The following is a 17261-nucleotide window of genomic DNA, read 5'->3' on the forward strand; positions in this document are numbered from 1 at the left end:
TGTGGCCTGACTAAAGTTTTATACAGCAGCAACTTGACTTCCTGACTTTTCTACTCAACAGCCCGACTGATGAAGGCAAGCATGCCGTATGCCTTCTTCACCACGCTATTTACTTGTGTTGCCTCTTTCAGGGAGCTATGGACTTGCACCCCAAGGTCTCTCTATACATCAATGTCTTAACAGTCCTGTCACTATGTACTTTTCTGGTAAATTGGTTTATTATTGCCACATGTACCGAGGTACAGTGAAAAACTTGTCTTGTATACTCTCCATACAGATCAATTCATTGCACAGTGCATTGAGGTAGTACAAGGTAAAACAATAACAGAATGCAGAATAAAGCGTCACAGAGAAAGTGCAGGGCAGGCTGACAATAAGGTGCAAGGCCATAGTGAGGTAGATTGTGAGGTCAAGAGTCCATCTTATCATACTAGGGAACCATTCAAGTTCATAGGAGTGAACATCACCAATAGCCTGTCCTGGTCCAACCATGTGGATGCCACAGCCAAGAATGCTCACCAGTGCCTCTATTTCCTCAGGAGGCTAAAGTAATTTGGCATGTCTGCTTTGACCTTCACCAATTTTTTATCAATACACCATAGGAAGCATCCTATCTGGATGCATCACAGCTTGGTACGGCAACTGCTCTGCCCGTGACCACAATAAACTGTAGAGAGTTGTGGACACAGCTCAGCACATCGCAGACACTAACCTCCCCTCCATGGACTTTGTCTGCACCTCGCTGCCTCAGGAAAGCAGCCAACATGTTCAAAGATCCCACCCACCCTGGACGTTCTCTCTTCTTCCATCAGGTAGAAGATACATCTGCCATTTCTCTGCCCACATTACCAACTGATCTGTATCCTACTGTATCCTTTGGCAACCTTCCTCACTGTCCACAGCTCCACCAATGTTTGTGCTGTCTGCAGACTTACTGATCAGCCCACCTACGTTTTCATCCAAATCATTCACAAACCAAGACATCCCAGCACTGATCCCTGCAGAACACCACTGGTCACAGACCTCCAGCCAGAATAACTCCCCTCTACCACTACCCTCTGTCTTGTATGGCCAAACCAATTTTGATAAGATATCTATTAGTCACATGTACATTGAAACACACAGTGAAATGCATCTTTTGCATAGAGTGTTCTGGGGGCAGCCCGCAAGTGTTGCCACGCTTCTGGCGCCAACATAGCATGCCCACAACTTCCTAACCCGTACGTCTTTGGAATGTGGGAGGAAACCGGAGCACCCGGAGGAAACCCACGCAAACACGGGGAGAACGTACAAACTCCTTACAGACAGTGGCCGGATTTGAACCCAGGTTGCTAGCGCTGTAAAGCGTTACTCTAACTGCTACATGACCGTGCCTGCCCAATCCACCATGTCACTGTGGATTCCATGTGTCTTAATCTTCTGGACCAGCCTACCATGAGGAACCTTGTCGAAAGCTTTACTAAAGTCCATGTAGACAACATGCACTAATGCTAATCTCATCAACCATCCTCTCCAGCCATTCATTGTATCTGTAGTCCCTCTGCCCAGCAGCCATTGTCATAAATCTCTCCTGGAACCTCTCTAATACCTTCACTTCTTTCCTGTGATGTGGCACCCAGAATTTAATACTGATCCAGGTGCGGACACATCAGTGTTTTATAACGGTTCAGGATGACATCTCTGCTTTTATACTCTCTGCCTGCACTGATGAAGCCCTGCATTGTGTGCAGCTTATTAACTGCTTTCTCAGTTTGCTCTCCCACATTCAGGGACTTGTGCATTCATAACCTCGTCCATCTGCTCCTGCACCCTTTAGAACAGTGTCCTTTATTCTGTATTGCCTCTCCCCGTTCTTCCTATCAAATGCAACCTCGTATTCTGCATCTTTGTCTCCCTGTGCCACCAGTGTCCAAATCCCACTGAAATGAATCATTTTTCTCCTAGCTTTCCATGCTGCCAAGATTTATATAATCTGCAGGTTTCGAAGTTGTGGCTTGCACCCCAAGTCTATGCCCCACAGCAACCCCTGGGAATGCCCTCCTCCACCACCCACCGGCTGTTACTGAGCCAGTTTTGTATCCGTGCTGCCACTGTCCCTTTTATGCCACATGCTTCAACTTTGCTGATGAGCCTGATATGTGGGACCTTAAACTCTTTCTGGAAGTCCATGTATGCCAAATTGACTGCATTACCCTCGTTAAATCTATCCATTACCTCATCAGAGTTTTATCAAATTGGCTAAACAAGATTTGCCCTCAACAAATCAGCTTTGGCTTGTGATAATTAATTCCTTCAGGTGACTATTGATCCTCTCCCATATCAATGTTTCTCAAACCTTTCCCATCACCAATGTTAAACAGACTGGCCTGGAGTTGTTGGGCTTATTCTCACTCCCTTTTTGAACCAGGGAGTAACATTCGCCACTCTCCATCCTGTGTATGAAGAGCACTGGGAAGTGACATTTCCCTCAATCCCAGGACATCCCACCCGGTCCTGGTGACATTTCCAATACCTCCATCCTATCGACTGTGAATGGACCGGGTTCCTCAGTCCCCACATCCTTCACCGACTGTGGAAGATGAGGCAAAATTCCCGCCCTGCACCTTGCACTGCCCTCAGCACCTTGGGTGGGTTCCCAGAGGGCCCCTCCTGCAGGGTCCGCCCACACCCGAGGGGGGGGGGGAGAGGGTGGGGTGAAGGAGGGGAGGGAGTGGGATGGGGGTGGGGAAGAGGGTGGGGTGGGGGGGAGAGAGGGGGTGGGGAAGCAGGGAGGGGAGGGTAGAGGGGCATTGGGGAGAGGGGACCTGTTTGCGTCTCCCGAGCCGCCGCCGAGGTCCGTGCGGAGATCCCACAGTCTGGAGGTCCCGGGGTTGGGGTCGGTGGTCCGAGACTGGTCGGGGGGCGGGAGCGGGGAGGAATGAGAGAGCCGCGATGTAGCACGGGTGCGACGGCCCGAGCGGCCATTTGCTGAGGGTTTGAATGTGGATCCACATCGGGTGACAGGAAGCGGCTGACGAACGGGGCTGGGCGGGGAGTCCGGGCGGCCGGGATTGCGGAGCGGACACAGGTAGGGACCGGCACCGGGGCAGGGACGGACTGGCCGGGTGTCCCATCCCTCCCACAGCCGGAGGGAGCCGCGACTCGTCCCGCCCGGACACCCGAGCTGACAAAATCCGAACCCTGAACCGCGTCCCGGGACACTGTTTGTGTGTGTGTGTCCCCGGGATACTGTCTATGTGTATCCGGGACCGTGGCCGCTGTGTCCCCGGCACAGTGTGTGTGTCCCCGGCACAGTGTGTGTACCCGGGACCGTGGGCACTGTGTCCCCGGCACAGTGTGTGTGTCCCCGGCACAGTGTGTGTACCCGGGACTGTGGGCACAGTGTGTGTACCCGCAATCGTGGACGCTGTGTGTATACCCTGGGCTGTGGACACCGTGTGTGTCCCAGGGACCGTGGGCACTGCGTCCCTGGGACAGTCTGTACCTAGGACAGTGTGTGTCCCCGGGACCGTGGACGCTGTGTGCGTACCCGGGACAGTGTGAGTGTAACCGGGGCTGTGGACGCTGTGTGTGTACCCGGGACAGTGTGAGTGTAACCGGGGCTGTGGACGCTGTGTGTGTACCCAGGACCGTAGACACTGTGCATGCAGTTCTTTGAGGATATAATGAGCGCAGTGGATAGAGGGGAACAGGTGGTCATTGTATACTTGGATTTCCAGAAGGCGTTTGATAAGGTGCGGTGTAAAAGACTTATCCATAAGATAAGGATGCATGGAGTTGGGGGTAATGTATCAGCACAGACAGAGGATTGGTTAACCAATAGAAGGCAGAGAGTTGGGTTAAATGAGTGTTTCTCTGGTTGGCAATCAGTGGGGAGTGGGGTGCAACAGGGGTCGGAGCTGGGCTGGTAACTGTTCACGAAATATATTAACGATTTGGAAGAGGGGACCGAGTGCAGCGTATCTAAGTTTGTCGATGACACTAAATTGAGCGGAAAAGCAAATTGTGCAGAGGATGCGGAGAGTCTGCAGAGAGAGGTAGATAGGTTCAGTGAGTGGGCAAGGGTCTGGCAGATGGAGTACAATTTTGGTAAATGCGAGGTCATCCACTTTGGAAGGGAAAATAGAAGATCAGATTATTATTTAAATGGTGAAAGATTGCAGCATGTTGTTGTGCAGAGCGACTTGGGAGTGCTTGTGCATGATTCGCAAAAGGTTGGTTTGCAGGTGCAACAGGTTATCAAGAAGGCAAATGGAACGTTGGCCTTCAGTGCTAAAGGGATTGAATTTAAGAGCAGGGAGGTTATGCCACACCTGGAGTACTGCGTGCATTTCTGGTCTCCTTACTTGAGGAAGGATATACTGGCTTTGGAGGTGATGCAGAGGAGGTTCACCAGGTTGATTCCGGAGATGAGGGGGTTAGCCTATGAGGAGAGATTGAGTCGCCTGGGACTATACTCGCTGGAATTCAGAAGAATGAGAGGGGATCTTATAAAAACATATAAAATTATGAAAGGGATAGATAAGATTGAGGCAGAAAGTTGTTTCCACTGGTAGGTGAGACTAGAACTTGGCGACATAGCCTCAAGATTCTGGGGAATAGATTTAGGATGGAGATGAGGAGAAGCTGCTTTTCCCAAAGAGTAGTGAATCTGTGGAATTCCCTGCCCAGGAAGGCAGTAGAGGCTACCTCTATATATAAATATATTTAAGACACAGTGAGCTAGATTTTTGCATAGTAGGGGAATTAAGGATTATGGGGAAAAGGCAGGTAGGGGCATCTGAGTCCATGGCCAGATCAGCCATGATCTTATTGAATGGTGGAGCAGGCTCGATGGGCCAGATGGCCTCCTCCTGCTTCTATTTCTTATGTTTTTATGACTGTGGACACTGTGTGCGTACCCGGGACTGCGGACACTGTGTGCGTACCTGGGACTGAATCAGAATCAGATTTATAAAGATATCTTTATTAGTCACATGTACATCGAAACACACAGTGAAATGCATCTTTTGCGTAGAGTGTTCTGGGGGCATCCCGCAAGTGTTGCCACACTTCTGGCGCCAACATAGCATGCCCACAGCTCCTAACCCGTACGTCTTTGGAACATGGGAAGAAACTGGAGCACCCAGAGGAAACCCACACAGACACACAGGGAGAACGTACAAACTCCTTACAGACAGCGGCCGGAATTGAACCCGTGTCGCTGGCGCTGTAATAGCATAACGCTAACCTCTACGCTACCGTGACTGCCACTGACGTATGTCGTGAAATATGTTGTTTTGCGACAATAGTACAGTGCAAGACATAAAAATTACTATAAGTTACAAAAATAAATAAATAGTGCAAAAGAGAAATAATAAGGTAGTGTTCATGGGTTCCTGGACCATTCAGGAATCTGATGGCGGAGGGGAAGAAGCTGTTCCTATGAGAAGAGGGCATGTCCCGGGTGATGAGGGTCCTTAGTGATGGATGCTGCCTTCTTGAGGCACCGCCTCTTGAAGATGTCCTCGATGGTGGGGAGGGTTGTGCCTGTGATGGAGCTGGCTGAGACTACAACCCTCTGCAGCCTCTTGCGACCCTGTGCATTGGGGCCTCCATACCAGGCAGTGATGCAACCAGTCAGAATGCTCTCCACCGTACATCTGTAGAAATTTGTAAGAGTCTTTGGTGACAGATTGAATCTCCTCAAACTCCTAATGAAGTAGAGCTGCTGCCATGCCTTCTTCGTGATTGTATCATTGCGTTGGGCACAGGACAGATCCTCCGAGATGTTGACACCAGGAATTGAAGCTGCTCACCCTTTCCACCGCTGACCCCTCAATGAGGACTGGTGTGCATTCTCCTGACTTCCTGACTGTGTGTGTACCTGGGACTGACGACACTTTGTGAGTTCCCGGGACTGTGGACACTGTGTGCATGCATACTCAGGACTGTGGAGGTGGTGCGTACCAGAGAATGTGGTCACTGTGTGTGTACCTGGGACTGTGGACACTGTATATACCCGGGACATTCGACACTGTGTGCGTACCAGGGAGTGTGGACACTGTGCGTACCCGGGACCGTGGACACTATGGAGTGGAAGTAACATTAGTCTCAGACATGGAAATCTCCTGCTCTTCAAAGTAGTGCCCTGGACCTTCAGAGAAGTTGGTTCAGCGAAACCAGCACGGCTGTGATAGAGGTGTGAAGAGAGCACGGGGCAGTGGGAGTGGTTTGGGCATTTTTTTGGTCAGGCAATGGTTTGGTGGTGTGTTGGGGTCTGGTCTGGGTTTGGTTCAAGGGCATGGCTTGTAAGGGTTGGTCAGGGTCTGGTGTTCAGTGCTGGTTTGCTCTGGGTGTGGGAGGGGAGGGTTGATCTCGGGACGGTGAGGGTCTGTCTCAGGGTCACGGGTGTTATGGGTGGGGTATCAGAGCAATGTTTGGGGATCATCTGGGAGCGGGGCCAATATCCGGGGGGGGGGGGAGGAGCCCGTATCCCGGGGGGAGGGGCCCGTATCCCGGGGGGAGGGGCCCGTATCCCGGTGGTGGGGGAGGGCGGGGCCCGTATCCCGGTGGTGGGCGGAGGGCGGGGCCCGTATCCCGGGGTGGGCGGAGGGCGGGGCCCGTATCCCGGGGGGAGGGGCCCGTATCCCGGGGTGGGCGGAGGGCGGGGCCCGTATCCCGGGGGGGAGGGGCCCGTATCCCGGTGGTGGGGGAGGGCGGGGCCCGTATCCCGGGGGGGAGGGGCCCGTATCCCGGTGGTGGGGGAGGGCGGGGCCCGTATCCCGGGGGGGAGGGGCCCGTATCCCGGGGGCGGGACCTCCTCTCCCCCGGCTCCGCGCGTCGTCCGGCGGCCGCTCCCGGGATGAAGCGAGCGGCGGGCTCGGGGCGCGGGTGAGCGGGGCCCGGGGATCGGCGCCCGGGCGGGACAGGCCGGCTCCCGCCACAACCCAGGGTAAGCGAGAGGAAAATCGAGGTCCGGGCTGCGGCCTAGTGTCCGTCGGAAGGCCGGAGCCCGGGGAGGCCACATGACTGGGCAGGAGTGGGATCTTGCTGTGCTGGGGGCGGGAGGCCCCTCGGATCTGGTGCGCTGCCCGGGCTCCCCGAGCGGTGGTGGGGGCTCCGGGGGGGGGGGTGAGGGGGGGTGAGGGGAGGGGGCGCCCCGAGGTGGGGGGCGCCCCGGGGTGGGGGGTGCCCCGGGGTGGGGGTGCCCCAGGAGGGGGGTTGAGGGAAGGGGGTGAGGGGAGGGGGCGCCCCAGGAGGGGGGGGGGTTGAGGGAAGGGGGTGCCCCAGGAGGGGGGGTGAGGGGAGGGGGTGCCCTGGGGTGGGGGGTAGTGGGTGCAGTTCTTGTTGCTGAAGTCGTACAGCATAGAAACAGGCCCTTCGGCCCAACTGGTCTGTGCCAACCCAGATGTCTGTCCAAGCTGGTCCCATTTACCCACGTTTGGCCCATGTCCCTCGAAACCCTCCTGTCCATGTGCCTGTCTAAACGATAGGAAGCTGTCATTGAGCTGGAGAGTGTGCAGAAAAGATTCACAAAGATGTTTCTGGGACTGTTTTCCCTGGGGTAAAGGACGCTGAGGGGTGATGTTATAAAGGTTTATAAAACCATGAGGGGCACAGACAGGGTGAACGGTCACAGTCTTTTTGCCAGGGTGGGGGAGTCTAAAACTGAAGGACGTGTTTAAGGTGAGAGGGGAAAGATTAAAAAGGGACCCGAGGGGCAAATTCTTCACTCAGAGGGTGGTCCATATCTGGAACAAGCTGCCAGAGGAAGTGGGTGAGATGGGTACAAGTTACAATATTTAAAAGACATTTAGACTTTTACGTGGGTAGGAAAAGTTTAGAGGGATACCGGCCAAATTCATGAAAATGGGACCAGCCCCAGGTAGGCACTTGGTTACATGGACGAGGTGGGCCGAAGGGCCTGTTCCCCTGCTGTGTAACCCTCTGAGACGAGGTAAATGTGAATCTCTGCCTCACCTGGAAGGACACACAGTGACTGACAGGACGGGCTGGGGGTGTGACTGGGATTGTGTGGCAGCTGGTGGAGATGATGAAGGCTGATGTGCTGGGATGAAAACCGGGAGCACTCTGCCTCTGCTCTGCCTGGAGGGAGGTGAGGTGAGAGCAGGAAACGGAGGTGAGGGCTCCGTCGGCCACTGTTGAGGGAAGCTACGTTCCCTGAAAAAGGAGGACGTTCCCAGTGTCCAGAAACGGTGACCATTCTTCTGCCACAACAGATGCTGCCTGACCCACTGAGTTCCTCCAGCAGTTTGTTTTTTGCTCCGGATTGTGTGGTTTCCTGTGTTTCTGGTTTAAAGTAATCGCCTTATCGGAAGGGTGTTGTAAGGGAGCAGAACACAAAACAGTAGAGAACAGGAACAGCCCTTTCAGCCCACAGTGGGAATGCTCCAGATTACAACTCACCCACCTATTTTTTCTCTATTGCCTTAAAAGTCTCAGATTTTCCAGCCGTTCTGTTTGTGGAAGTGAGGAGAGACCTGATTCTGCTGCCCTCAGTCCAGACTTCTGCGATCTCCGTCTCTGAGTCCGTTCCTGTGGGTCTCCTCCACAACCTGTCCACACCCGTGCTCACCTTTCTCCAACCGACCTGTTCCAATGTGACACAGCTGAATTCTGTCAGACTCTGCTGTCTGATCGGGAGATCAGGCGGAAACCTCACGTGTAAGGGACAGTCTGATGTTCTCATCGGAGCCATCCCCTTGTTAGTGCAGCCAGTGGTGGTGAATCACAGCCCAGGTTCCCGGTCCTAGACCAGGCAGCCGGGGAAACGTCCTCCCTGCATCCTGCCTGTTGAGCCTGTACGAATTTTGTAAGTTCCAGTGTGATCTCGCTCTCGCTCTCTGTTGAGTATATCTTTCCTTAGGTGAGGTAAGACATCTTTTACTTTTATACTCAATTCCTTGTAATTAAAGCTAACATACCATTTACCTGGTGCACCTGCACGCTAACTGTCAGTGACTGGTGTACAAGCACACCCAGGTTCCTTTGGACATCAACACTGCACAGTCTCTCACCACTTAAATACTCTGATTATCTGCACCAAAGTGGATGACCTTGCGTGTTCCCACTGCTGTGCTCTGGCCCACTCCCCCAGCTTGTCCATATCCCTGAAGCCCCTTGACATCCTCCTCCCCACCCACAATCCCACCGAGGTTTGTGTCATCGGTAAACCTGGAAAAGTGATGCTTGTTCCCTCGACCTAGATGGTGAACAGGTGGAGCCAAATGCTGATCCCTGACAAGGACATTGCTCTCTGTCCAGTGATGTTTTGTTGTATGTCACCCCCAATTCCATGTGCTCTAACCATGTTTATCGATTTCTGCTTCTCAAAAACGCTCATTCCGAAGGCATCAAATCCACTGTTTCAGCTTATCTATTTGACCAGTCACATCCTCGCGGAATTCCAGACAAATCTGATCTCCGTGCTGACTCTTTCCTTTCCAAGCTGACCTGTTGCTTCATCCTTGATTATAGATTCTGGCATTTTCCCCACCCACACACTGGAATTTCTGTCTTCTCTCCCTCCGACTTAAACAGTTCACTCTCCGCAGTCCACAGGAACGATCCCAGAACCCCAGAAGAGGATCCACTATCCATAATCATTGCTCTTGAAACTCAGAGCTGTAGGTGATCAGGTCCCTGGGGTTTATCGCCGTTTAGTCACTCAGATACTTCATTTTGAATAATGTTTATTTACTTTGGTTCCTCCTTCCTGTTGGACCTTTGTTTCTCTGTACTTTTGGCAAGATTTTATCTTGTCTGCTGTGGGCACTGACCGAGCGCCGGTACGGGCTCCGGCGCGGGCACTGACCGAGCGCCGGTATGGGCTCCGGCGCGGACACTGACCGTTGCTTTTGCTGCCCTCTCACCTTTTGTAAAGCGATGAAGCTCTTTCGTCCAGTTCCTGCTCTGTATTCCATTCCTTCATCAATTCCTTGGTCATCCTTTGCTGAGTTGTAAGATGCTCCCGACCCTCTGACCTTCACCGTTGTAAATCTCTGCCCTGTTCCAGCTGTAAACGCTGGTCTGTCACTTCCTCCTGGGTTTCCGTGGCTGCACGGAGTGTGTGAAAATGATGCAGTTTGTCTTGAACCAGCAGTACTGCCTGTCCAGTGCTGTGGCTCTGTATTCTCTACCCCCCCGCCCCCCCCAACAGCCTGGTCCATCTCCACCCCCCCACCCCCCCACCCCACAGCCTGCTGTCCGTGCGCCCTCAGGAAGTGCTCTGTGTTTATCGGTGTTTCCTGTTTCTCTGGTGTGCTGCTGAGTAAGTGTTTGAACAGGATGCTCAGTGGCTGAACCCCACCCTCACCCCACCCCTCCCCATCCACCCCCTCACCCCACCCCCCTCCCCTCCCTCCCTACCCCACACCCTCACCCTCACCCCCTCACCCCACCCCTCCCTTCCCCACCCCCTCACCCCAAGGATGAGGGGAGCAAGGCTCCACGGACCCCATGTCTGCCACAGAGCGAGGAGGCAGATGTGGGGGCGGGGGGGGGGGAGATCGTTGTGGTTACTGTATGGGGACAGGATGTGTGTGGGGATGTTGGGGAGAGGGGAGGGGAGCGTTAGGGAGGGTGGGTGGGTGAAGGGGGCAGAGAGCATTGGGCAGGGGGTGGAGGTGTCATGGAGGGTGGGAGGGTTTGTAGGGGTCGGGGTGTGTCGGGGGAAGGTGGGTGTGTTGGAGGGGGAGGTGGGGGTGTTTGCGGGGCGCAGAGTGACTGTGCCTCAGGTCAGTGACCTCTGTGTGACACTGTTGCAGGGCCGGGACTGACCGTCAGTGACCACTGTGTGATACTGTTGCAGGGCAGGGACTGACCATCAGTGACCGCTGTGTGACACTGTGTTGCAGGGCTGGGACTGACCATCTCCAGGACCGGCTGGGCAGTGAGTGACCGGGGAACCATGGGCCAGTGGGCAGCCTGCTTTGCCCGGACGGTGACCTGTGTGGTGACACTGTTGGCAGCTATGGCCAGGCCACAGCAGCGGAAGCAGACGTCCAGCTTTGCCGGGAAGCCGTTTGTGACGGTGTGGAATGCTCCGACCCACGACTGCGCCCGGTACTCAGTGTCCCTCAACCTTGAGATGTTTGACATTGTGTCCTCGCCGAACGAGGGCTTCTACGACCAGCAGCTCACCATCTTCTACAAGGAGAGGCTCGGGAGGTATCCCTACTTCCAGGGGCAGAGCCCTGTGAATGGGGGCGTGCCCCAGAACAGCAGCCTGCTGCCACACCTGGACGCGGTGCGCTCGGACATCAGGCGCTACATGCGGTCCTGGGACAAGGAGGGTCTGGCAGTGATCGACTGGGAGGAGTGGAGGCCACTCTGGATCCGAAACTGGAAGAACAAGCAGATCTACCGGGACAGCTCGCTGTCCCTGGTGTCCCAGCGACACCCCGACTGGTCACAGGCGGACGTCAGCAGACAGGCACAGTTCGAGTTTGAGCAGTCGGCGCAGAGGTTCATGGTGCAGACTCTGCAGGAGGGCAGGAACACGCGGCCCCGCAGCCTCTGGGGCTTCTACCTCTTCCCCGACTGCTACAACCACGACTACAAGAACAACGCAGCCAACTACACCGGGCGCTGCCCCGACGTGGAGATCGCCCGCAACGACCTGCTGACATGGCTCTGGAGGAACAGCACCGCCATCTACCCCTCGATCTACCTGGACCGTTCCCTCCGCTCCTCGCCCAGTGCCCACAAGTTCGTCCGGTCCCGGGTGAAGGAGGCTCTCCGCGTCTCCCAGCTGCACGGCCCCCACCACGCGCTGCCCGTCTTTGTGTACTCACGGCCCACCTACAGCTACACCGTCCAGCTGCTGACCGAGGTCAGTGGTCCCATCGCCCCCGCCCCACCCCCCACTCCCCTCCCCCAGCCCACCCCCACCTCCCTCCCCCCTCCCCCCTCCCCCTACACCATCCAGCTGCTGACCAAGGTCAATGGTGCCATCACACCCAGCACCAGCAGATACCCCCCATCCCACCCCCACCCCTCCCCTCTTCCCACCCCCACCCCTCCCCTCTTCCCACCAACCCCATCCCCAAACCCACTTCCCACACCCCCTCCCCTGCCCTCCTCACCCTCACCCTCCATCCCTCAATATCCCCCTCCACCCCTCCTCCTCCTACTTCCCGTCCCCTCTCCCTCCCCTCCTCCCTCCCTCTTCCCCTTCTACCCCCTCCACCCCTCTCTCCTCCCCCACCCCCCTCCTCCCCTCACTCCCCCTCCCATCCCCTTCCTCCCCTACCCCCACCCCAACACCTCCCTACCTCTCCCCTGGGGGTCTGGAATGGGTGGGCTCTGCCTGTGTCCAAGAAAGGGACCGGGGTGGGGGTGGGGGGTGTCCAAGGAGACCTCGGTGGTGGGTTTGGGGGCAGAGCCTGGTGAAGTGGGGGGGGGGCGTCAGTGTGTGTGTGGGGGGTCAGTGTTTGTGTTGGGGGCGGGGGGTCAGTGTCTGTACTGACGGTGGGTTTGCCGTGAGCAGCGGGACCTGGTCACCACCATTGGGGAGACAGCGGCGCTGGGGGCCGCCGGGATCATCTTCTGGGGAGACACCGACTACAGCAACAGTGCGGTAAGTCCCCTCCCCTCCCCACCGGGTTGGATTGTGATCGGGGGCTGGTGCGGGGTCCGGTTGGGTGGGTTGGGGTCGAGTCAGGGTTCAGTTGAAGGTCAGGTGTGAGCACAGAACACACAACAGTACAGCACAGGAACAGGCCCTTTGGCCCACCACGTTGTGCCAAACTAATTAAACTAGTAACTAAACACCCAACTAAACTAATCCCTTCTGCCTACACAATGTCCATCTCTCTCCATTCCCTGCACATCCATGTCCCTACCCAAGAGCCTCTTAAACCCCTCTATCGTATCTGCCTCCACCTCCACCCCCACCCCTGGCAGCGCATTCCTGGCACCCACAACTTTCTGTATAAAAGAAAACATACTTGCCCTGCACACCTCCTTTGAACTTACCCCCCTCTCACCTTAAATGCACGCCCTCCGGTATTAGACATTTCTACCCTGAGGGAAAGATACCGGCTGTCTACTCTATGACTCTCATAATCTTATAAACCTGTATCAGGTCTCCCCTCAGCCTCCGCTGCTCCAGAGAAAATAACCCCAGTTTGTCCAACCTCTCCTTACAGCTCATGCCCTCTAATCCAGGCAGCATCCTGGTGAACCTCTTCTGCGCCCTCTCCAAAGCCTCCACATCCTTCCTGTAATGGGGCGTCCAGAACTGAATGCAATACTCCAGATGCTGCCTAACCAGAGTTTTATAAATCTACAGCGTAACTTCCCGACTCTTGAACTCAGTGCCTCGACTAATAGAGGCAAGCATGCCGTACGCCTTCCTTACCACCCAATTGACCTGTGCGGCCACTTTTAAGGAGCTATGAACTTGGACCCAAGATCCCTCTGCTCATCAACACTGTAAAGGGTCTTGCCATTAACAGTGTACTGTCTCCTTACATTTGACCTCCCAAGGTGCAACACTTCACATTTGGCCAGGTTGAACTCCATCTGCCATTTCTCCGCCCATATCTGCAACTGATCTATATCCCACTGTATCCTTTACCAGTCGTTTACGCTATCCACAACACCACCAATCTTTGTATCATCTACAAACTTACTAACCCACCCATGTACATTTTCATCCAGGTCATTTATATATATCACAAACAGCAGAGGGTTGGGGTCAGAGGTTGCACTGGGGGTTGAGGGTCAGGTGGGGTTGCGTCAGGGTTGGAGATCAGGTTGGGGTCAAAGGTTGGAGTTGGAATGGGTTGGGGTCAGGGTTAGAGGTTGGGTTGGAAATGAGTCAGGGTCAGAGGTCAGGTTGGAATGGGTTGGGGTCAGGGTTAGAGGTCGGGTTGGAATGGGTCAGGGTTAGAGATTGGGCTGGAATGGGTTGGGGTCAGGGTTAGAGGTCGAGTTGGAATGGGTTGGGGTAAGGGTTAGAGGTCGGGTTGGAATGTCAGGGTCAGAGGTCAGGTTGGAATGGATTGGGGTTGGGGTCAGAGGTTGGGTTGGAATGGGTTGGGGTTGGAGTCAGAGGTCGGGTTGGGGTCAGAGGCCAGAGGTCGGGTTGTATGCTGACGATCCCAGGGATGTATCCACAGGAACGCTGCCGGATGATGAAGAGTTACGTGGGAGGGGTCTTTGGCCGTTACCTCCTGAACGTCACCACGGCGACCAGGTACTGCAGCCAGTTCCTGTGTGGGGGCCGCGGGAGGTGTGAGCGAAGGGACAGTGAGGCTGAGACCTACCTCCACCTCAGCCCGGACAGCTTCCGGATCCAGGAAAGCCCGTCCGAGGGAGCTGGGCTCCAGGTATCCGGCGCCCTGACCCAGCGCGACCGCCAACGGTTCCAGGAGGACTTCCAGTGCCGCTGTTTCCGGGGCTGGTTGGGCCAGCAGTGTGGTATTGCAGAGAGTGCCGGCCTACGCAGTCTGCCCTCCACCCTTGCCCCTCTCCTCGCCCTCCTGCTCCCTCTGATACTGTAGCAACCGTCAGCCCTTCCCTCCTCCTCCAGGCTCTGCTTCCTCGAAGCCTCTCTGCAGGGACAGTATTTCACCAGTATTTTTACATCCAAAGAGTTGTGTGAATTTTCCGGTGCTGCAGTGGCCGCAGTAACTGGTGGTCACAGGGTGACGGTGATGCTCCACGTGACGGGAGCCACCCGTGTAATCCACTGCCATTCCCTTGCTTCCCTGGGCAGCGGTGGGACATTGATCAATGTAAATGCTGGAACCTCACAGCCAAGGACGCTTGGACTCGGTGAACAGAGACCCTGAGCCATTGGTGTTGATGACGGTCGCACTGATAAGGTCAGAAGCTGCTGGAAATGCTTGATGGCTCAGGGAGAGTCGGCAGGAAACAGAACAATGACTGACCACCACAGCAACATGGCAGATGTCTGAGCCTGACTGTAAACTGTGTCAAAAGGTTGTCGGTGTGTGTGTCTAAAGCAGTGACCTCTGCACAGTGAGCAGGAGCTCACTTGACCAATAAAGTAGCAGCTTGGGTTATCCGGTATCCGAAGGGCCTGTTCCTGTGCTGTACAAGGTCCCGGTCTGGTGTCCTGGCTCTTCAACGGCTCATCCTGTGGCCTCTTGGTCCAATGACTGATGTCTCCTTGCAGGGCAGTTTAGAGCAGCTCAGGAGAGTTTAGACCAGCGAGGCAGTGCAGCAGTTGGGGGGGGGGTGACTCCTACAGGGAACGTGGAACAGGCGATCCAGTGGGCAGAGCAGAGGCAGGAGGGTGGGGGGGGGGGGGGGAAAGGTCGACAGGGTCGGGAGGCTGAATGGCCGTGACTTTAATGCCGGTGTCTTGTGGGTAAGGCGGGTGAGCTGAGAGCATGGATCAGTGCACGGAATTGTGATGTTGTTGCAATCCTGGAAGGGCAGGACCGGCAGCTCAGTGCTCTGGGATGTAGAAGTTCCAGGTGTGACGGGGTGTGGCACTGCTGGTCAGGGAGAACATTGCGGCAGTACTCGGTGGAGAAGCTTAAGGAATGTCTTGAAGTACATTGATGTTACAAAAGAGGAAGTGTTGACAGTCTCGAGGTGCACAAAGGTGGATGAATCCCCAGACCTGACCAAGTGTACCGCAGGACACTGTGGGAAGCTGGGGGGGGGAAGCCTAGGGGCCCTGGCAGAGATATTAGCATGGGTGAGGTCCCGGAAGACTGGAGGGCTCATGTTGTGCCTTTATGTAAGGGCTGCAAGGACAAAACAGGGAATTACGGGCCAGTGAGCCTAACATCAGTGGTGGGAAAGTCACTGGAAGGGATTCTGAGGGACAGGATTGCTTTTGGAAAGGCAAGGACTGATCAGGGACTGTCAGCACGGCTTTGTGTGTGGGAAATCATGTCTCATGAATTGAGGTTTTTGAAGAGGTGATGAAGAGGATTGATGAGGGCAGGGTGGTGGACGCCACGTGAGCAGGGCCCTTGACGAGGTCCCGCATGGACGTGAGCAGGGCCCTTGACGAGGTCCCGCATGGGAGGCTGGTCTGGAAGGTGAGATCACAGGATCCAGGGTGAGTTGGCCAGTTGGATATACAGTCTGCTTGGTGGAAGGAGTCTGAGGGAGGTGTTGGAGGGTGATCGTCAGACTGGAGGCCTGTGGCCAGCGGTGTGCTGCAGGGACTGGCGCTGGGTCCACTGTTGTTTAACATGGTCAGTAAGTTTGCAGACGACACCAACATTGATGGTGTGCTGCACAGTGAAGGTTGTGGAAGGTCACAACAGGGTCTAGATCAGCTGGAGAAGTGGGCAGGAGACAGCAGATGTAAGTTAACTTGGACTGGGAGTGGAAGGTGACAGAGGTTTATAAAACCATGAGGGGCGTAGATAAGGTGGATGGTCACAGGCTTTTACCCAGGGTGGGGGAGTCTAGAGGGCACAGGGTTAAGGTGAGGGGGAAAGATTTAAAGGGGACCTGAGGGGCAGGTTTTTCACACAGAGGGCGGTGGGTGTGTGGAACGAGCTGCCAGAGGAAGCTGTAGAGGTGGGTACAGTTACACTGTTTAAAAGACATTTGGACAGGTTCATGGATGGGAAAGGTTTAGAGGGATGTGGGCCAAACGCGGGCAAATGGGACGAGCTCAGGAAGGTGACCTGGTCGGCACAGACCGGTTGGGTGGAAGGGCTGAATCTGTATTGGAAGTGAGAGGGTAGCGGAGGGAGAAGTAGAAATCTGTGTGTGGAGCCAGGGGATACGAGTGGGTCCTAACTGAACATTTCTCATCACTCTTCACTAGGGAGCAGGATGTGGAGGGTTTGGGAAGAGTGCAGGAGAGGTTCACCAGGACGCTGCCTGGATTAGAGAGGATTAGCTATAAGGAGAGGTTGGACAAACTTGGGTTGTTTTCTCTGGAGCGGTGGAGGCTGAGGGGAGACCTGATGGAGGTTTATAAAATTATGAGAGCACAGATAGGGTGGACAGCCAGAGTCTTCCCCCAGGGTGGAAACGTTGAATACTAGAGGGCAGAGGCTTAAGGTGAGAGGGGGAGAGTTTAAAGGAGATGTGTAGGGCTGGTGGGTGCCTGGGACGGGCTGCCAGGGGAGGGGGTGGAGGCAGATACAGCAGTGGTGTTAAAGAGGCTGTTAGACACACGAACGAGTCGAGAATGGAGGGATGTGGACCGTGTGCAGGCAGAAGGGATTAGTTAGACTGACATCCTGGTTGGCACAGACATGGTGGGCCGAAGGGCCTGTTCCTGGGCTGTATTCTCTGCAGAGATGAAG

The 17261-nt window shown here is 55.2% G+C and overlaps 1 protein-coding gene across 2 annotated transcripts; it reads left to right on the top strand.

Annotated features, from left to right (window-relative positions):
- Positions 1-6777: 6777 nt before the first annotated feature.
- Positions 6778-15256, top strand: LOC127571757 (hyaluronidase-2-like). 2 transcript variants are annotated; one of them, XM_052018442.1, is made up of 4 exons: positions 6778-6934; positions 10814-11836; positions 12494-12583; positions 14130-15256. In XM_052018442.1, exons 2-4 carry the CDS (start codon positions 10913-10915, stop codon positions 14511-14513), a joined length of 1398 nt encoding a protein of 465 aa, XP_051874402.1. In that variant the 5' UTR covers positions 6778-6934; positions 10814-10912; the 3' UTR covers positions 14514-15256. The 2 variants fall into 2 exon arrangements, with proteins under 2 accessions (XP_051874402.1, XP_051874401.1); XM_052018441.1 differs by having other exon boundaries at positions 10860-11836.
- The last annotated feature ends 2005 nt before the right edge of the window (positions 15257-17261 follow it).

The sequence above is a fragment of the Pristis pectinata genome, chromosome 6 (assembly GCF_009764475.1).
Source record: "Pristis pectinata isolate sPriPec2 chromosome 6, sPriPec2.1.pri, whole genome shotgun sequence".
In the NCBI taxonomy this organism is placed as follows: domain Eukaryota; kingdom Metazoa; phylum Chordata; class Chondrichthyes; order Rhinopristiformes; family Pristidae; genus Pristis; species Pristis pectinata.

Excerpts from the sequence above, each read along its gene's own strand:
- LOC127571757 (XM_052018442.1), top strand. The coding sequence starts at position 10,913 with ATGGGCCAGTGGGCAGCCTGCTTTGCCCGGACGGTGACCTGTGTGGTG. Across the intron at positions 11,837-12,493 it reads CCGTCCAGCTGCTGACCGAG|CGGGACCTGGTCACCACCAT; the intron begins GTCAGTGGTCCC and ends TGCCGTGAGCAG. Across the intron at positions 12,584-14,129 it reads CCGACTACAGCAACAGTGCG|GAACGCTGCCGGATGATGAA; the intron begins GTAAGTCCCCTC and ends ATGTATCCACAG.